The 22116-nt window shown below is 33.9% G+C and overlaps 2 protein-coding genes across 2 annotated transcripts; both read right to left on the reverse strand.

Annotated features, from left to right (window-relative positions):
• Positions 1-276: 276 nt before the first annotated feature.
• Positions 277-5614, reverse strand: adgrf7 (adhesion G protein-coupled receptor F7). Its single transcript, XM_056480610.1, is given in 10 exon segments — positions 277-378; positions 478-540; positions 646-687; positions 925-1777; positions 1779-2035; positions 3209-3224; positions 3298-3456; positions 3552-3616; positions 5323-5414; positions 5602-5614. Coding segments are annotated over 10 exon segments (1662 nt in total).
• Positions 5615-10206: 4592 nt separating this feature from the next.
• LOC130247588 (adhesion G protein-coupled receptor F5-like) lies at positions 10207-20453 on the reverse strand. The gene is made up of 13 exons (XM_056480892.1): positions 20356-20453; positions 20040-20104; positions 19210-19364; positions 18844-19035; positions 17239-17445; positions 16999-17139; positions 16164-16342; positions 15902-16072; positions 14394-15758; positions 11934-11975; positions 11754-11816; positions 11599-11665; positions 10207-11492 (listed from the first exon to the last, which is right to left on the reverse strand). Exons 1-13 carry the CDS (start codon positions 20446-20448, stop codon positions 11410-11412), a joined length of 2823 nt encoding a protein of 940 aa, XP_056336867.1. The 5' UTR covers positions 20449-20453; the 3' UTR covers positions 10207-11409.
• Positions 20454-22116: the final 1663 nt, after the last annotated feature.

A 22116-nucleotide genomic window follows, 5' to 3' on the forward strand; every position in this document is an offset into this window, starting at 1 on the left:
TCATAAACACTTGATTTTTTCCAGAAATTTCCAGATGTAATCTTCATCATTGAAAATTTAAAGTAATTTTAGCTGTGACAACACCATGCTAGTAGAACAGCGTTTTAAAAAATAACAAAAGCAGCTAATCAAAAACCCTTTATTTGGTAGAAAGTGGTTCAAATGAGAAAACTATTATAATTGTGGCATTAACATCTCAAACTTGTGAAGAAGTTAACAGAAGTCAAAAAATTAGCAGAATGTGTATATGCTTCTGCTTTGAATGACTTCAGAAATTCAGAGGCCACAGGACATCACCAGTCTCTCACAGCATACACGTCTCTCAGAGGACATCAGTCTCTTACAGCACACAACTAGTCTCTTACAGGACATCATAGTCTCTCACAGCACACAAGTCTCATAGTCTCTCATAGGACATCACTAGTCTTTTACAGCACACAACTAGTCTCTCACAGGACATCACTAGTCATCACTTACCCTGGTACAGCTAGAGCTGTTAAGGTTTCGTAGTGAAAACGATCTTGCCAGTTCCTCGCGGACCTGTAAAAATGTTATCATAAATTTGTTTAAACCTGTAAAAGAACTAAATGTTTCCAAAATAGTTTAGTAAAATGCCAAAGCATCAACAAGCAATTCATACTGTACCTTGGAGTCTAAAAGTGTCCCAAACACCAAAATGAAGAATCCCTGTTTTAAAATTATATATATATGTTCAAATCATTTAATGAATTGGAAATAAATTTGATTTTGGACTATAATTAGTGCAAATATCAGTATTGTTATAATTGTTAAAATATTCTATTATAACATAGATTATAATGATTAATGCATCATTCACATCTCAATAATTAAAGTTTGCATTCTTATCAAGCACAAAAACATAACCCTGATCCGAAGTCAAAAAACAAAGACAGAAAGTGATACCTGCAGCGAATTGAAGAGTGCAAACACCACATGAACAAACAAGTCAGCTGACACCGTGGTACCAATTCCAAATCCCCATGTGATTCCACAAGCAAAGGCAGGAGTAAAAATAGCCACACATCTGGCAACCACCAGGGCATGTTTCCCATCTGGTTGAGTTGCAGCACCAGCTCTTCTTTTAAATATCTTGTACAGAACCACAATAAAAAACACAAGATTTATGGCTACTATAGTAAGAGCTGGAATCCCAAATGCCAGCAGATTCTTAGATTCATCCCAGTTCAGCCAGCATGCTTCTTTGGAAACATAATTCTGTGGTCCAGCTGTTGACGCAACAGTAATGACCGCTATGAGCAAAGGTGCACAATAACCAAGTAAGAAGGCAATGACCATCATTTCGGCTCTTGACATTAGTGACAAGACCATGACCACACGGTAAAAGAGCAACAGCGCTGAAATTAACACCCAGAAGAAAAGAGCCAGGTAAAATAAGTGCATAAAGAAAACTACTGAACTGCAGCGATCCACAGGGGTTGGCTGCTCTTCATCTAAGATTGCAGCTCCAATTATAAAACAGATGTCCGCGATCAGCAGGGAGATGGCAATGTTGATTATGGAGACATGTCGCATGTAGGAGGTGTCATTTCTTCTCACTGCCTTCCATACGATAGCTTCAAAACTGAGGCACAAAATCAAACAAGCCACTGAAATACCTACACCTATGTAGGTTACATATGCCAAGGTTATGTGATCAATGGAAAATGGTGACATTAGGACTGAAAAAGAAGTTGTGTGGCTGCATTCACATGTAATTATTCCAGATTCATTCCTCACAGGCTTTACTTCACATCCACCATGGATTAAGAACCTGTGGTATCAGAATCTCAGTGGCTGAGTTTGTCAGGTGTGATTTCCCAGTGTAAGAGTTATTAATTACATTTCTATTCAATTCAATGTATTTTTGCTTAATGCTAAAACTGCCTTCTGTGAGACGATTACTTATATCCTCCACAGCGCTCAGAAGAGAAATGCTGGTGTTTTCTTTTGTCAAATTTTGCCATGATGCAGTGGCTTGATCTGAAACAAGGATGTCCACTGTTTTGAGAAAATCCTTGAGATTAAACAGAAAAACATGTTTAGTAAAAGAAATTTTAATTGGAAAATCAAGATTATGCCCAATAATGTAACCCTTTACTTGAAGGAGACATTCATAAGATTGTAGCGAGACCTTTATAATCAGGATGACACGTATCATGAATATGAAGGAGATTTATGCATACTTATGACAACTTTGCTATTTTTTATTTTTGCTAATTTGCTCAGTTATGTCATTTTAAATACAAGGCTGGCTTAGTTTGAGATGTCTTAGTTATGACAACTTCACATAACACATACATCACATGTCTTTGTCTTTATCATGATGACTTGACATTATCAAGGTAACAACTTCTTATAAATCTGTCTTAAACATGAATGTCATTAAGGCACTATAATTGTCATGAATTTTATAACATCATTAATAATAATTTTCTTGACCTCAATTACAGTTCTACACTGCAAAAATGCTTTTCTTACTAAAATGACATGCCAATATAAAGTGAGTTTTTCCTTAAAACAAGCAAATTAATCTTGTTTTTCCTTATGACATAAGATTATTTTGCTAACCCCATTGGCAGATTATTTTGCTTGTTTTAAGGAAAAACTCACTTCATTTTGGTATATTATTTCTTAAAACAAGGCAATATGTTTTGCTTGTCTAGAAAATTCTTCTTGATTTAAGAATTTTTAGATATTTGGACTAGAAAAAAGACAAAACATCTAAGTAAGAAAAGCATTTTTTGCAGTATGCAATATTAATTTGTTGTTAAAATGTAATTAAGTCATTAAATATTAATGACACCATTATAAAATTATTTGACACTTATTTTTTTGTCAAATTCAGTTTTTTTTTTCATTGAAGAAGGGATCAGAAAAATATTTATAACAATTATAAAGGTCTCATGACAAGCATGCATGCTTATACTAGATTTATTATGTTGGGAATTTCAAGTTGTCATATTGACAAAGACATTTCTTGCATTTGAATTTTAAATGGTGTAACTGAGCTTATTACATCTAAAGACAGTTGTCATAAGCTTGCATAACAGCTCCTTCATAAACATCACATGTGCCATAACATGATTATAAAGCTGTCACAACTGTTGTCTTATAAACGAATGTCACTTTTCAAGTAAAGTGTTACAGAAAAAGATAAGCTATAAGACAAATACTTAAATATTCATACCTCCATGACAGACTTACTGATGATAATGTTTTTATCATCAGTAAAACCAGTACACCAAAGAAAAAATAGTAGATATTTTAAATAGTTACCTACCGGTTTCAAAAAAAGCATTGATAGTTGCAGGGATTCCTGCTTTTGAAAGAGTCTGGAAAGCCTCTGTGTTTGCTGATGTAAAATCCTCACTGTTGGCACCACTGGCACCATTTGCTGTTAAACTAATTTTATAATCTGCTATAATGCTACCAGACCTATGGAGCAACACACAAAGTAACAAAAAGATGATGCTGTTGTTGTTGCTGCACTAGATAAAGGTTTAAAGGAATAAAGGAGATGAAATATTCACCTGAAGTTAGTGACTTTTACAGAATCTTTAATGTTCGTAGACAGACTTGCGTAACTGTCATCTATCTGTAACAAGCGGAAGATTTCAAAGTAAATGTAGACACATTATAAAGCTGAAATAAAAGAGTGTTCAGTTGCTTTCAAGATGAAACAAAACATTAAGGACTTAACATATATAAGCAAATACGATCTGCATTTGCTTTTGCATTGTTCAATTACTTCGTAAATAGCTTCATTGGCATTTTGTAACTGAATACCTTTCTGATGAATGGATTTGTTGTTTATCTTTGCATTATGTTGTTTAAAAGCACTTAAAAAACTTAAAGCCACAATGAAAATAAAGTTTATCCTTGTTATTGCTACTAGAATCATCTTTAATTAAAGAAGAGACACTCTTTCTTTAAACATGATAATAGATAGTAAAACATAATAATAAAATCGTTATAAAAATGTTAATAAAATGCTAAATGACCTATGGTGATAGCGGCTACACAAATCTCTCATCATTAAAGGTAAAGGCCTTTTATGATGGCTTTTAAATTTTGCTGACAAAATGCAAACAAATATATTATGACAGTACTGGTATTGTTACTGCACTTAATTTGGAATAAATTGCAAATATATATGCATATGAATGAATATGTCAGGTATCTATGATAAATTATTTGAGGTTCAAAGTGGTCCTTTATCTCTCAAATTCAGTCAAACTGCACCATAAATATAGCCACTTTACAAAAAAATTTGTCTAAAACTTTAGACATTTTATAATAAAGTTTAAATAAAGTTGAATCTGGGGTCAAAACAGATTGGCTGGGAAATGTAGATATAGGATATAAATTTAGTTTTCAAATATTACCAAGTCTGCTTGTTATTGCATGTAATAGTCACATTTTACATTGTTCATTTTCATCAACGTTCTGTTGGATTTTATCAAATTTAATTTCAGCACAATATGTTATAAGTTTCAAGATTGCATTCATAGCCAAGGCTAAATGTGTGAAAGTATTTGATTGATAATTTTAAATGTATCTTTTGATAACTTTGACAGCTGTCTCGATTGCATTATAAAAATGATGATAAAAATATTTCTTGATGTTATTTCTAAATAACCTCCTCATATGAAGTGAACTCAAATAATAACATTACAGTCAGACCTTAAAAATGTCTCTGATTAATTAATATTATTATTTGATTAACTAATTATTTTCCCCCCTGAAATATTAGCCCCACTGTTTAGTTTTTTCCCCAATTTCTGTTTAATGGAAATACGTTTTTTTAACACATTTCTAAACATAATAGTTTTAATAACTTAATAAGTGATTTATTTTATCTTTGCCGTGATGACAGCACATAATATTTGACTAGATATTTTTCAAGACACTTCTATACAGCCTAAAGTGACATTTAAAGGTTTAACTAGGTTAATTAGGTTAACTAGGCAGGTTAGGGTAATTAGGCAAGTTATTGTATATTGATGGTTTATTTTGTAGACTTTCGAAAAAAATATATAGCTTAAAGGGGCTAATCATTTTGACATTAAAATCGTTTGTAAAAAATTAAAAACTGCTTTTATTCTAGCCGAAATAAAACAAATAAGACTTTCTCCAGAAGAAAAAAATATTATCAGACAAACTGTGAAAATTTTCTTGCTCTGTTAAACATCATTTGGGAAATATTTAAAAAAGGAAAAAAAAATTCTAAGGGGGGCTAATAATTATGACTTCAATTGTATATTAAAAAAATAAGCATACACAAAATAAGCTTTCTCCTACCTTCAAATCTGTACTTAATGAAAGAACACAATGATGGGTCAGCAGGACTGCCATGAGGATTCCTACTAAGGATTTTAATGTTAGTCCTGTGTCTGAAAAATAAAGAGGAAAATTAAGAGTACCTCATGTAATCCCTATTCATTTTGATATAATAAACAAAGAAAGATGATATTTGCTGTTAAATCAAATTTTTTTTATTAAATTTAAGATAAAGGAGTACAATGTCTTGAGTTGTCCAAATGTAGTTGCAATGAACCAATGATATGTAGTTAATTATACCTTTACGGGCCATGTTTTTCAATGATAACAGTCACTAATAGCATTTCTTCAGAACAAATACCAAGCATGTGGCTCACCCAAATGTTGTCATGTCATGCTGCATATGATAAAAAACAATGATAAAACTGAACAATGTGGGGTAGAGAGGGTTTGAGGCAATGAGGTTGACCAAGAGTCCAAAAAACAACAACAAAGACATTACAAACTAACAAACCTTTACATATTATAAAGCTAAGAACATGAACTTGACAGTGACACACAAAATAACAGCATTACAATAAGTTAAACTACATCAAGTTGTTAATGTCAAAAAGCTTACATGCTCTCTAACACTGTAGTAATGACAGTTTAAAGTCAAGACATTTTTTCCTGCTTCAAACAGGCAGTTTACAGCAGTTTATCTATTAAAAACAACACATATTTTTACCTGATCTTCGGAAAGAGATGGCAAACTCGTTTTCCAGGGTTTGATATTTAGTGTTCTTGTCAAATGGTTCACTCAAAATAATCTGTGACTCAAAAAAAAAAAAATAAATCACCAGCTTGACACGTTTAAATTCCTTCGTCATTTCCTTGTTCTCATGAGTGAAAAAAAAAACATTGGTACATTGTTGATTTATATTTAAATACAAAAACTTCTATGAGAAATGCAGTCAGAATAGCACTATTTTACAGCTGCTGATTATATAAAAATTACATTAAAAAGAAAATTACATTTGTTGTTGACAGGGATGGGCAGTATTTACATACATGTATTTCAAATAGTATTTTGTAGTTTGTATTTGATAGATTTGATGAAAACAGGTTTATATTTTGTATCAAAATACTTTATTATCTTGTATTTTTGTAGTTTTTTTGGAAAATACTATGCAAGAAGTCTACAGTACATGATGACATCTTTAAAATAAGGCCTCTGATTGGTGCTTTTTTTCAGTTATTTGCCTAAGCCTGAGATCAGAACAGAAAACGATTGGAGCATGGATGGAAATTACACTTAAAGAATGCAACATACAAATGGTGAGGGTGTATTCAGAAGTCAACAATCATTGAAATTAGTATACTGAGCAATGCTAAGACCAGAATCTATAGTGTCTTTATAGTGTACAATTCAGCATCTTTCCCTAAGAAATGAGATAAATAAAATATCAGTCATGAAGAACAAGATGAGGAGCTTCAGAACATCATCAATCTCAGTGCTGCAAAGAAACTTTAGAAAACTTTTGTAAAACACCTAAATATGGTGTGCTGGTGTTTTTTAAGAGGTTAATCTGAGGCTCAGTTAAATAAGAACTGAAAGAATTTTGGGAGAATGAGTATACTGTTCAAATAATGGATGGATTGTAATTTCAAAGTCCAACTCACTAACCATTATGCCACAACCAAAAGTGGCAGAGAAAAGTTGTTGGCATCAAAAATAGTTTACTTTACCAAGTCAATTTAATGGTGAAGGGATTGATCCAGTAGGCCTATTGATGGAAGGATTACAAAGAAATGTCATGCTCCATTTTAAAAGTATTTTGTAGTATTTTTAAAATTCAAAAATACAGTATTTTATTTTGAAACATGTTGTGGTGGCTGTAAGTTGTAGTTTATTTTGATACACTTAAAATAAACATATTTAATTCCCTTAAAATTGGGGTATTTGGTATTTTAATTTAAAAAACATTTCAATGTACTTTTGCCCATCCCTGGAACATAACTGAAAAGGTGAATTAAAACTATAAAAGTAACCCCAGTGATTTGTTTATTGCACATCATGAGTCACCATCATGAAATCTAAAAACAACCTCAGGATGAGTAAATCAACGCTTTTTTTTTTTTTTTGGTGAACTATGCCAACTTTGTACAATAAACTTGTATACAAAGTGAGAGACTGCACATTTTTTCATCAGAGGAACCTCTACATTATTATAAATCTGTATAAAAGATTTTAAACTTAAAAAACTGTTATTTGTACATGTACACTTACAGTTAGGGAACAGGTCAACCTGTTGCACCACATTCATCAGATTCCTTTCAGGACAGTGAACACGGTCTATTTTTTCATGCAACTGTAATTACTTTTCCACTGAAAAAAAATAAAGTTAGGTATTCCTGCTCTTTTTAGAAAATTGGATTACAGTTATTATAATGTACTTCCCTTAACTACAGTTTGCAGGCAATTTTTTTCTGAAAGTTAAATCTATTAAGGTGAATACGCCTATTAAGAAACAATGGAGTATATGCACAGCTAGTGTTTTTCAGCCAACGATAAACTTCCGGTTAAAGGTTTCTGTGACTATTTTCAATTGCATAAGTTTCCTTTAACAGCATCAACATCGTAATGTAATTAAAATACAATCAGTTAAATAAACCTAAGCATTTATTTAATTGTTCAAGCATAAAATGAGATGAAAGACCAAGTAACTGCTAGCAGGCTAGCACAGAAACTCCATTCAAAATACTGAGGTAAAATACATTTTCATATACTAAAGAGATGGCAGGGAAAAACTGAATTTAATGCAATGCTTCTTGTCCGGTCTGAGACCCAATTTTTATTAAATATCTATTAGGCCGTGAAGATCACTTATTTTTAAAGAAAACAGATCTTAAATGTGGCAATTTTGTAATGGAAAGACACCGTAAAGTTCACTAGAAGCCGTTGGGCTGGCTGAACATTAAAAGTCTGTGTGCATATACCCCATTTACTAAGAAATAAATGTTAACTATGAAATACAATGTGTCACAGCCACAGAGAGGCTATGACTATGACTTTTATCTAGGCAAGTTTGTAAGAGTGCATTAACTCAACACGAACAGTTTCCGCTATACACACAATCTGGATGCAAGCAGAAAAACACAAAAAGTACTGTTTGTGTGGATACTTTTCCGATTTATGTGATTAGAAATACTCCATTTACTTCTTTAAAAATTATTTTTGCTGTTTGCTTATTTTTTATTTCCTCATTTAGTTTGAATTAACTTAACATTTCATTAACATTTAAAATAAATCACACCAGACTCTGTTGCAAACATAATATATATTTTTCCTGATTAAAACTAAGAAACTAATAATACTCTCCTGGTTACATTCTGGGTCACCTCCAAACAACCAAACCTGCATGCAGGAAAAGCGGCCATTTTAAAGCCTCCATTTCCCCAATGATTAGGGTTCTACCATTTTCAATGAAATGATGAGGGATAAATCACGGAAACCATTAATTTTGGTGTGACATATTTATAAGACACTTTTGTAGATACTTGTGAGATACATATGTTGTGTGTTACTACCACATGTGTTGTCTCTGAGAATATTTTTGCCTTGCTTTAGAATTTTTAAAACTTTTCATTTGCTATGTTCTAAAAAAATGGGTGGAGCCACACTCTATAAAATGGCTCCTGCATGGTGGCCATTTTAGTGAATAATATAACTAATAATAATAATATAACTACAACATAACTCATGTAAGTAAATAAAATAAGTGCTCTGTTACAATTCTAGGGATTAAGGAGTTCAGTGTGCAGTGGGCAGGAGCTGAACATGCAGCGCCAACTGGCACCTGGACTCTGGGGTGTGTGGGATTGGGGCAGAGCAATGACAGAATCTGGTTGCACAACTAACGTTAGCACAGTAGGTGGTGATATGCACAAAGAATGCAATTCGCCAAAAAACTAAGAGGAAGAAGAAGAAGAAGGCCATTTTAGAAAATTATATATAAAACTGTTTTAGGAAAAGATATAATGGATTGGCAAATAAAAAGAGCGTTTATTAGGTATATAGAAGATTTGGGTTTAGGTTCTAGATTATAGGCTAATATTTATGGATGAGAGTATTCTCAATTATGGTCATAAAGACCCTATATGTTAGAGGAGCTTAACACGCAGCGCTGACATGAGTATGTGGTTGGAATGCAAACACTGGAGAATGTGAAACATCCAAAGTTTTTTTTGTCCCTTTCCCTCCCTCCCTTCTCGTTTCTTTTTTCCTCCCCCTTTCTAATATTCAGACTCAGAGTTACATCCGGTACAGCATGTGGCGATGATACTTTTTGATAAGTTAGCCGCCATAAAACAAGGAGAAGAAGAAGAAGAAAATCATTTTAGGAAGATGGCAAAAAATTCATGTAAGGAGCGAAGTGTCAACTTTAGGATAAGTATAAATAAAGGAGAAGTTAAAGGATTAATTGCATCTGAGTCAAAGATGAGGTGGCAGAACACATGGGACAAAGATGTAAAGGGGAGGCATTTATATGGAAATCAAGGAAAGGTGGGAATGGAAGGGACCTAACTGAAAAAAGGAAAAAGGATGTTATTATGACAACATTGCGAATTGGTCACTCTTCTCTTAATCAGTGTTTAATATCAGTAAGCATGGGAATTGTAACTGAAAGACGTGGTCTCCCAGAAAAAGCATCCCACTAACTGAGTGTACAGAAACAAGTAATGAACACAAATTATTATTTGAGGGCTGAATAAAAACAAACAAAAAAAAAAACATTTACATCATTCATCAAAAACCTAAAAATAAAACCAATAAAATGAGTCAAAATGAATTCCGAAAAAACCCTTTAAAGTACTGCTTAAAAAGAAAAACATTGGCAATAAAAAATAATGCAGTTCATGAACTACCATACAGTATTTATTATATAGTTGACAGCAGGACATCATAAAAGTATGTTTGAATTCACAGAAAGACAAAAAACAGTGCACATGATGGAAACTTTACTCTCTCATGAGGCCACAGGACTGGATTTATAATGGAAGTGAAGTGATAAAACTGACGCTGTTAGATCAATGTCAATAAGACCATGACAAATGTAGTATGTCCATATGTCATTCATATTTCACACATTAATACAGACATGCATTTTAGTAGTCACAAAGTAATTCCCAAAAGAACAGCCTGGTTTTCCCTTTTAGATGCAGCCAGTGTATTTCTAACAGAGGACACTTGTGAATCTGTGAAGGGGTCAATTAAAGCAACAAGACATTTTCTTCATCAAGTACCTCTAAAAACTATAGCATTACTTTTTAATGCACTTGTCTCTATCTTAAAGTATTCCCATGACATTTTAAAAAACTTATTCTAATAAAGGGGGAGGGGAAAAATTATGAAGTGGGTAAACCTTAGTTAAAAAGGGCAGATAAGACAATATAATCAGATGCTAAAGTTGATGAATTTGACATGCCAAATCACGAAAAAAGTAGCCCAAGTGTTTCAAAACAACAAATAACAAAACAGCTTGACAATGTAACAACACCAACTGGACAACAAAATGAATGACTTAGAATATTTTTCCCACAGAAAACCACATATAAAGCAATTTCCCTCAACCCCTATTATTGATATAGCTTTTTGGAAACACTTTAGGTAATTCTCACTATTTACTGGTGGCTTCTTACCTGCCAATTATTAACATTTTGGCTGTTTATTTGTACTTATAAAACATATGGTTTGCATGATCTTAATACCTAAACCAATTAATACCTTAATTACTTTAAATAAAAAACAAATTAGGAGTTTATTGAGGCAAAAGTCATAATCAATGGTATATTAAAAGTGAGAACTGTACCTCAAAATAAAGTGTGACCATATATTTTTAACTTTAATCTTTCCAGCTGCAGCATTATAATAAAATGTATCCTTAACTTAATATTAGACCTGTTGATTGTAAGCCATTTTCATTAATATATGAAAACACAAATACACCTCTTCCCAAAATAACAGACAGTGCAGTTTACATATACTTGCATTGTAGATTTTTTTTTGTTTTTGTAAATGGCTGGTTAAAGATTGATAAAGTAGACTTTAGATAATGCAGTAGCTGATTACGCATTCATAGGATCTGAGCTGTAACTGTTAGGAGACGCAGGTCCTGAGAGGGCACTGGCTTCAGATACATTGTACATATCTGCAAATAGTTAAGTGCTTGTTACTTGACGCATTCTTGTCTCTGTCAATGATATTGAATTACAGAATACATAATAATATTGATCACTTTTAATTGTACAACTTACGTCTTCTCCTCCTCCTCCTTTGAAAGAAACCCAGTCCACTTGAAGATGATGGTCCTGCACTGGTACTCTGTAATTTAGATTTAAAGATATTATCAGTACAGTACATCCATCATTATGAAGAACTCATGAAGATGCATTATTTTGTAGCTATTTACCCTGGTACGGTTAGAGCTGGTAAAGTTCCTTAGTGAAAACGTTCCTGCCAGTGCCTCACGAACCTGAAACCATACATGGCAAAATGGGTTAAAGCTCTGTAGAAAAAACGAAAAAGCCTCCAAGACCAATATTATACAAGAATACAAGAGTAAAATTGCAAAGCAACAAATATGTTATACCTTGCTGTCCAAAAGCACTCCAAACACCAAAATAAAGAATCCCTGTGGAGGTGAAAAAAGGTTACAATTAAGTTAGACTAGCTGTAATGCTATTTAATTTTTATGTGCATGACTTTGCATTATCAGGTTAAAACAAGAGGTTTTAAATTAAAGATTAGAATAAATATTGCAATTAGGGCTGTGCATTGGCAATAGCCTCACAATATGATTCATATAACAATACACGAGTCACGATATGATATATGACACAAGTAATACAATATTACCAGTGTTGGGTAATAATTTGTTTCCTAGTAATGCATTACAGTAACAGCATTATTTTAGACAGTAACTAATTGTGTAACACATTACTTTTTAAATGTATTAACACCGTTATCGTTAAAATATGATGCATTGTCTGTTTCTTGTTAAATTAATTAATTTTGGCTGCAGTCTTGCAGTACTCTTTCTGCTTACAGCGGCGACGCATTGTGGGATTGGTGGATGCCAACCAACCACCGTAAATACGCATCGTGTATGAGGCGCCAGACTGGACAAAAATAAAACGAAAGCAGAGAGACCAAGTGCACGCAAGAGAGACCAAATGCACGCAAGGTAGGCCGAATGTGCACACGAGAGACCGAACGCGCTCGAGGTAGGCCGAGTGTGTGTGTGTGAGCACCTAATAAAGTTACTATTATTAATCACTATTACTAATACTACTATGTTTGTTGTTTCAAATAAATAAGCACACATTTTTTATCTGTATAACAAAATTGATTAGTTTAGTAGACACATTTCTGTTATATTTCAGAACATGTTATTTAAAATGTATAGTGTTGTACGGCTCGGAAAAAAGATTCTGTGATTTTTTTTTATTGTTTTACTGTTATATATATTTATAGTTGTATACAACAGCAGATTTTGCACTTTGAATATACACGACTTACTTTCCATAAGTTGCTGACATACCACATTAAATTAGTTAGTTTGAAAAATTGCTCATCGATTGCATTTTTGAGCAGCTTTTATGTTTATAATTTGTTTAAATTGCATAAAATTTATGGTTGTCTATAATGCAAGTGTTTTACTGCTAAGTTTCACCAAATTGATTCTGAATGATAATTCAGATTATTTTCATTTATTTCCTAAAGGTTTTCTGTGTCTTATAATGTCGCTATTTTCATACTCAAGCTGTGAAGAAATATGTTTGAGGCTTAAACACATACTTTTATGATGCTGAAGTAACTTCAGTTTTTTCTTTTTTGTTTCTGAATATATTATTCAGCTAGTTTATAACCTTGTGATATTTTCATTTTTGTGCTGCTGGTCTGACTTAAATAAATTACTGTATAAAACAGTAAAAAATAAATTAAACTGTGTAGTTGATCAACAGTGTATTCTCCATGCAGCACTGATGTGACATTATAAGGTCAATAATGAGAGCATTGCAAACGTTCTTTGGGAAAGTAACTCAAAAATTAATTAACAGTAATGCATTAGTTTTTGGTGTAAGTAATTGATAAAGTAATTGAGTTACTTTTACTTTTTTCAGTAACTAGCACAACACTGGACATTATAAGACTTAATGTGACGTGTGATGATGTACAACAAAACAGACATGATAGAAATATTTGGTCTAGACTTCCACTTCAGCATCAATCTATGTAAACAATCATTTATAATAAAACAAAAATGTATTCAATTGTTAGCGTGCACCTCACACAATCAGGTATTCATCATAATTTCACAAAAAGTAGCCCAAAGGCCCACACAACTTGTTTAAGTTAGTCGTTGCTTTCCTGCATCCTTTTTTGCGATCACAAGACTACAGCAAAAAAAACTCCATGAGGGCTTTTACTCTAATTCCAAGATAAATTTTTGATTCTGTTTGGATCACATTTATTTAAAATCAATGCTTTTCCATGCATTTTCCATGAAATTATGCAACCTGAGTGCTTTCTCTGAAAACTGAACTGACACTGTTTCAATTCACTATAATCTTCTATGTGAAGGGGCTTTGACACAATCCACATTGTAAAAGCGCTATAGAAATACAGATGAATTGAAAAAAATGCTTTCTCACTATTTTATCAAATACTGTTACTGTAACTACTGTTATCATGTCAGTAAAAGCAACAGAGGGAGCTCATGCACAGATAAACCATCATTATATGCATTACATATGTAACTTTTGATTGTCTCCTGACTCAGGTAAACTCTGTGTTCATGACTTTTCTCAAGCCCTACAGGAAGCAACCGTAGTTTAAATGAAATAGTATCATACGCGCAATTTCATTTAAAATATAATTTAAATGTATCAATTCTAGAGGTTAAAATATTAACATTAGCCTAAAAAACTGACAGTTAGCACTATTGATATTTTACTCAGCCCTAATGATAAATATTGCTATGCAGTATGCATGTAAATTAAGCATTGAATTCACAACCATAAAGTAAAAATGTATCAGAAAGTCGTACCTGCAGTGAATTGAGAAGTGCAAACACCACATGAACGCCTAATTCACGTGACACCATGGTTCCAATTCCAAATCCCCAAGTCAGACCGAAGATGGGAGTCAAAAAGGCCACACATCTGACAATGACCATCAGGGTATGTTTCTCATCTGGTTGAGTTGCGTCACCAACTCCTCTTCTCAACAGCTTGAACAGAACCACTATCAAAACCACAAGGTTTATGGCTACAATAGTGAGAGCTGGAATCACAAATGCCAGCAGAGCCTTAGATTCAGTCCAGTTCAGCCAGCATGCTTGTTTGGAAACGTAAACCTGAGGTCCAGCTGTCGATGCAACCGTAATGACCGATATGAGCAAAGGTGCACCATAGCTGACTGAAAAGGCAATGATCATCATTTTGACTCTTGACATATGGGACAAGACCATGACCGTACGGTATAAGAGCAACAGCGCTGAAATTAACATCCAGAAGAAAAGAACCAGGTAAAAAAAGTGCATGAAGAAAACTACTGAACTGCAGCGATCCGCAGGGGTTGGCTGCTCCTTTGAGATTGCAGCTCCAATAATAAAACAGACGTCTGCAATCAGCAGGGAGATGGCAATGTTGATTATGGAGACATGTCGCATGTAGGAGGTGTCATTTCTTGTTGTTGACCTCCATACGATAGCTTCAATAATGATGCACAAAATCAAGCTGGCCATTGAAACAGCTACACCAATATAAGTTATATAGTCTAGGACTATATTGTCAATGGAAAATGGTGACATTAGCATTGAAAAAGAGGTTGTGTGGTTGCATTCACAAGTGATTATGTCTGTTTCGTTCCCATTACTTATGTAGGGCTTTGCTTCACATCCATAGGAATCCCATGCGCTGAGATTGAAGTTCCAAAAGACACACTGAGGAATTCCCAGAGTCTCATTATTAAGGCCATGAGCAAACGAAATGTTGTTAACTGTTTCATTAACCTTAACAACAACCACATCTCCAACAATTCTCAAATCTGAATGCCCACTGCTATTATTATTAGTAGTAACAGAATTATTAGTAGTAGTATTACGAGCAGGTAAGATACGTTTAAGTGTTGAGAAGACTATCACTGTTAAGGAGGTTGGATTTAAAACCTGCGGTATCAGAATCTGAGTAGTTGAGTTTGGCACGCTTGATGTCCCAATGTATTCAGAAGTTATAACAGTTCTATTCAACTCAACAACTGTTTCACTAATTGTAAAATTGCCTTCTGTGAGACGACTACTTATTTGTTCTACAGCGCTCAAAAGTGTTGCGCTTGTGTCGTTACTGGTCAGGTTTTGCCATGAATTAATGGATTCTTCTGAAACGAGAACATTCACTGTTGTAAGAAAATTCTGAAATGAAAAAAAAGTCAATTAGATACTGTATAAGATTTTGTCAGATGGGATAACAATAATATGCAAATATTTTAAAAAGATTAAAAAAGAAAGTCTGGCACATTTTGACATGTCTATCTATTCATAACGTAATTTCATACCTTCATTATAGGCTCACTGATGACAACCGTTTGTGACTGAGTAGCAACATGTGTAAGTATGTTAACAATTGTCTGCACTGTCACAGGCGACTGGGTTATCACTTGATTATTGTTCACTGTAGCAACACTGAGCTGGGATACAACATCTGGTATGTCCTGTGGTTGTAAGGCCTAAATCAGAAAGTTAAGAAAAAAATGTTAATATCAGAAGTATATTAAATGAGCATCTGCTAATTGTACATGCATAGATTGCAAAGATTACCTCCGATTTCTTTTCAAGGTCCTTAAATACTTTCAGCACACAGTTTTTATCTGTCTCCACCTCCCACTTACTATTTTGACATTTATAAGTTATGGTGCCTTCCATGCCAGGATAACATGGTCCTTCTGTAATGTCACCATTTGCTCCATCTCCAAGTGTTACATTTTTACACATTAATTCTGGAAAAAACATATTTTAAACGGCTAAAACTGAGAGAAAAAAACAAACAGAACGAAGCCCGACATTATTCATACCACTGGGAAACTTAAAGTTACTTCTATTCAACTAGCAAATTTTTTTGACTGGGAATGAGTACAAGTTGATATACAAGAGGCATCATTCGGGAAAAATATTTCTTAGCTTTTATTTACTTTTTTTAACCACATTTTTAGCCACAATGCACAGCCGCAGGTTCCCCAAACCAACAGCAGAGAGCTTCTATTTTTCACCTGCTGAGTTGAATAAAAATGCTGTTCCCAATGAATCAGGGTAATTGGGATGCTTTAGAACACCTTGGAATATTTGGAATGGTGTAGAACTTTGCATTAACTCATAGACTGTGACAGTTTGCAAAGTGTATGAATAATTTCGGACATGACTCTTTTTGTTCCAGTGTCAATAAAAGCTGAGAAATATTTTCCCCATAATGATGCTTAATGCTTCTTGTACATCTTATTATCTTTTGGGAAAACCAATGTCATTTGCAGGCAAAAAGCCAATTTCTGGTTGAATGAAAGTAATTTTAGGTTAAAATTTGACAGGGTATAAACAAATATAGGCCTTAATGTATGTTTGGATTAAACTGAAAGAGTGAAACTGAAAACTGAATGTTCACCTCCTGTTTTCAATTTAACTGTGACACTTTTACTGCCATAGTTGAATTTTTGTAGTGCTGGATCCTTGAGGCTGCATTTAAAGTCTATATCTCCACATTCTCCAGTTTTGATTGCATGGATTAATGTGGCGCATCCATCCACTAATTGCATGAAAAAAACAGACATTAAGAACATTAAAACAAACAAAGTTTAAGGTTTTTACCTGGAACTGGAATCTGCAAATTGTGTGAATGTACAACCTGAAGTTGTTACGACGTCATCAGGGGCTTTTGTTGTCCAGTCCACAGGGTTGTTGCTTTGTTCACAGCATGTCAGATTAATATTCTGGTTTACACACCCAAAATTTCGTACATTTGCACCCACGTCGATAACTGGAGTTGGTTTAATACTTATATCTTGCCACTGAATGTATGGTACTGCCCTAGCTATGATACATGCGTATCTACCTGCAAGTGAAATTATACATGTTTGTTTATGCATCAGCTAAAACAAAAAAAAATAATCAAAACCAACACAAAAGGAAGAAATTTTCAAGAAAGAATGGGATAACAACTCCAAGTCATACATTTGACAAACTCAGGCATTCATTTCAATCCTGTATGAGTTTCTTTTATCCAAAGAATATTGTGTGGATATGTTCTAAAAATGTTCTAACAACACAAAAGATATTGAAGTATCATAAAAGTATCATTCTGGGCCTGGTGCAGCTATTGTTCAGTGAGAGGTATAGAACACTTTCTCAACATTTACAGAATCATTTCATGTTTTCATATTTAATGAGAATTGTTTGGACTCTGTTGGCTGTGCTCTCGAACAAAAATCGTAATTGAAAACAATCAAACATACACCTTTTTTTTCTCAATAGCACACTCTCAGTTAGCTTATTTCAATTTACACAAGTAAGAACTAGTCACATAGTAACATAATACATAAAAGACAAAATATTAACTGCTGTTACTGAAGAGCGGAAAAAACTCAAAACTGCAAATACATTTAGATGCCAACTTCACTCTGATATATCTATATATTTTTTTACAAATAATGTTTAAAAATCATATGAACTGAAAAATAATAACTGAGCAACATGACAATGATGAAGTCTCTAGGACTGGGGGCACTGGGAATGACAATAAGGACAAAGCAATGCTAATTACATATAGCATTCAATGAGTATTAATACATCTGTGCTCTGGTATAGTCTCCATTAAAAAATATAGGTTCTATTCGAAAATGAATCCTGCATCAGGAATACAGAAAAATGATTATTCTGAAATGTAAAAAAGGCAAAAATCTGCAAAAAAATTGGTAAACTATTAGTTTTTGCCTTCACAAGTGACTCTGACTTTGGTTTAAAGACTATGACACTTTTATGGCGTGTTTTCACTATGAAAAAGAATGGCCATCATTTCTTATTTAAAACAGTGCTTCTGCTCCCCCACGTGATCACGATCAGAAGATTCGCAAGCCGTTGACTGAGACGTAATATAAGCTCTGCTGCTTTCGTGCTGAGTCATGGTATATTGTATTACATCAACAACGATTGACTTACTCCGCTTCATACTACCATGATAACAATTTGAGTTCTTCCAATGAATCATATATGATCTCTGCAAAATGTACAGTAATGAAGACCACAAGCCCCCCAAGATTCCATACACAGTCACGGGGTCTTCGAAATATGCCTTTGTTTGTTGTAAATAAGCACCCTCTATGGGCAAGAACTACACAATTTGCCTTTAAGCATTTACTTAGTTTAAGTGAGATTGCCACCCAGTTGTTGTCTTCACCCAGGAACAGTCAATATGCAAGGTGTTATTAATGGGGCAAAGAAATGTGTGACTCACCTTTGTCAAATTTATTGATGTTTCTCACAGTGAGAATGCTATTGTTGTTTGACAAGATGTATTTAGTGGTGTCGGTTGTAGGTTTGTCATTCACTGTCCAACTCATTGGACCATCAAAAGAAGGTGGACGTGTACATTGCAGCTCCATATCTTGCTGAGGATACCAATCTGCACTGGAAAGTTTCTTTTCTTCTAAAATTTAAAAAACCATAAAAAATGTTTCAGACTTCGTATCTGTGGTATAGGTTTGTTAATGCAACATTTTGAAAGCAACACTCACTGTTATAATAAACTGAATATAATATAAATAGATTATTATTTTATTCATTTTTTACAGTTTTAGGTTTAGATACTGACTACACTTACCACTTTGAGAAAAAGCATCTGCAGGTATATTGAATGAAGGATCTCCAGTTCGGAGAGTGGTTGCAACCTGTTGGTTCACTGCTACGAATGCATCAATACTGGGGCTACTGGCTGTTGCTACACCAATTGTGTAGTCTGCTATAATGCTACCGGGTCTGTGAAGCAACAAACAAAACCACAACAATGTGAAGACACTGTTTTAACACAACTGTAAAACTCTGCATGAACCAGATGCTTCAACCATTTTTTTTCTGCGTTGAGGCACAATTCCTAGAGAAACAGAATATTAAATGAGAAAACAGTGGGCATGGGTTTTTCTTTTCTACTGCGGGCTGATTGGATGTAGTAAAGTAGGCATTTCATTCAGAAAGATCGGCAAAAGGGTTTCGGGAGCGTTATTACAACCTAACAGACACCTCCTCGCCATTTCTGTTTGTTGTCAAAAGTGACAGTTGGAGGGGTGTGGTTAAATTAGTACTGGATACCTGGTACTTTGTTTTATTTGATGTTTTATGCTAAATTGTTTGCTAGCCTGCCTGTTAAAACTTCTCAATATGCACTCTTCAAGCATCTTTGAAAAGGGTGTCTAAAGTATCTCCACAATGTCATTTGCTACTTTAAACATACCAATTAAGGCTACTTTGTAACCTTTTTTTATCATAGATCTGCTAGAAAAATATATACTCTGAAATTGGTCCCATAAATTGAAATTTGTCAATAAATCTGTATTATTGTTATGGTGGAGGTTTTATGGTGAGATTTATTTTTTTAAAACTTAATCTTTATTGTTTTTAAGACCCTGTTAGTGAATGTTTAAATTGTAGCCTCACCTGAAGCCAGTGACTTTTACTGTGCCTTTCACAAAGCCATCCACATTTTTGTAATTGGCCTCAACCTGTAACATGTAAGAGTAAGACGTAACAATATTCATTAGAAAGTAATGGTAATGATAAATCCATAATGATACCCATGATAAATTAGATGTCGTTTTTATTAACAACAAATGGAAAATTAATACAAATAATAAGCATATTTACCAAAAAATATTCTTAAGTTTAGTTTGTCTCAAATGATTAAACTATTCCTCGGTCACTATTTAAATATTTATTGTTATTTTTTAATTAAGCATAAACAATCAATACTCACCGCTGACTCAATTTTTGTTTTGTACAAAATGTATTTTTTATCTCCAGGTTCAGTGAGTCCAGTATAAAAATCTTCGTTTATTTTTAAAGACATTTTGATAGCTGAAAAAAAAAAACATTTCTTGCAGTCACATGATTTTCTATACAGAATATGTATAACCACAAGATGGGCAAATTAAACTACTAAAAATTATTTTTAGCACAGTTGGTTATGCGCTTTTGTAATTATTTCCCTCTAATCATGTGCAAAAATATGTTTGATGTTTGTAAACATGTATTTTTTGGTTCTACGTACCTGTTACAGCTGTTGTCCCATTTACAATGTTACAGCAAACAAAAGAAAAAAGAAATGATGAACTATGAAATTGTAACAATACAGTAATAATACAGCAGAAACAATAATAATAATGGCTATAATAATTTTCCTTAATATTTAAATCAATAACTCTGTTAAGTATGTCAATCAAGATAGCAGATTGTTAAGTAATTGGTTAAATCCTAATATGAGGGAGAGGGAGATTTACTCTTTTTTTATACACTGTGATTTAGCAACTTATAATAGACATTTTCACATTTCTGGATTTCTCAGCAGAAGATGTCTTCATAGATGGGTAAACTTAAAACGCAGTGAAAGGGAACATATGAAACACATGTTACTGTCTGTTCTTCAATATTCTGTTTCTTCATCTTTCAAGCCTGAATTGTCTCTACCTAAACTGTCTTATTCTGTCTCTTCTGCACCTGAATTGCCTGTGCCAATTCTACTATTCCTGAATTGTCTAATCCTAAATCGTCTTTGGCTGAATCATCTGCTCCTGAATTCCGGTTGCTGAATTGCTTTTCCCAAACCCTCTGTGCCTGAATTGTTTGTTGCTGAATAGCTTTGCTTGAATCATCTGTTCCTGAATCATCTGCCCCCAAACTGTCTACTTCTGATCCATCTGCTCCTGAATTATATGTGCCTGAATTGTCTGCTCATGAATTTTCTGTGCTTGAATCGTTTGTGACTGAATTGTCTGTTCCTGAATCCTTTGTAGCTGAATCATCTGCTACTGAATTGTCTGTTCCTAACTAGCTTTGCTTGAATCATATGTTCCGGTTGTCTGTTCTTGAAACTTCTGCTTCTTCATATTCTAAGCCTGAATCATCTCTACTTAAACTGTCTGTTTAACTCTTCTGCACATGAATTGCCTGTGCCTGAATCTTCTGCTCCTAAAATATCTGCTCCTGAATTGCCTGCTCCTGATTTGTCTGCTCCGAATTGTCTTTCCCTGAATCATCCGCTCCTGAATCGTCTGTGCTTGAATCGTCAGCTCCTGAATCATCTGCACCCAAATTGTCTTTGCCTGAATCATCAGCTCATGAATCGTCTGTGCCTCAATTGTCTGCTCATGAATCATCTTCACCTAAATTTTCTGCACCTGAATTGTCTGCTCCTCAATTGCCTGCTACTGATTTGTCTGCTCCCGAATTGTCTTTGCCTGAATCATCTGCTCCTGAATCGTCAGTGCCTGAATCATCAGCTCCTGAATTATCTGCACCCAAATTGTCTTTGCCTGAATCATCTGCTCATGAATTATCTGCTCCTGAATCGTCTGTGCCTGAATTGTCTGTGCCTCAATTGTCTGCTCATGAATCGTCTGTGCATGAAATATCTGCTCCTGAATCGTCTGTGTCAGAATAGTCTGTGCCTCAATTGTCTGCTCATGAATCGTCTGCACCTGAATTTTCTGCTCCTGAATTGTCTGCTCCTGAATCGTTT

This window comes from Danio aesculapii, chromosome 20, assembly GCF_903798145.1.
Source record: "Danio aesculapii chromosome 20, fDanAes4.1, whole genome shotgun sequence".
Taxonomy (NCBI): Eukaryota; Metazoa; Chordata; class Actinopteri; order Cypriniformes; family Danionidae; genus Danio; species Danio aesculapii.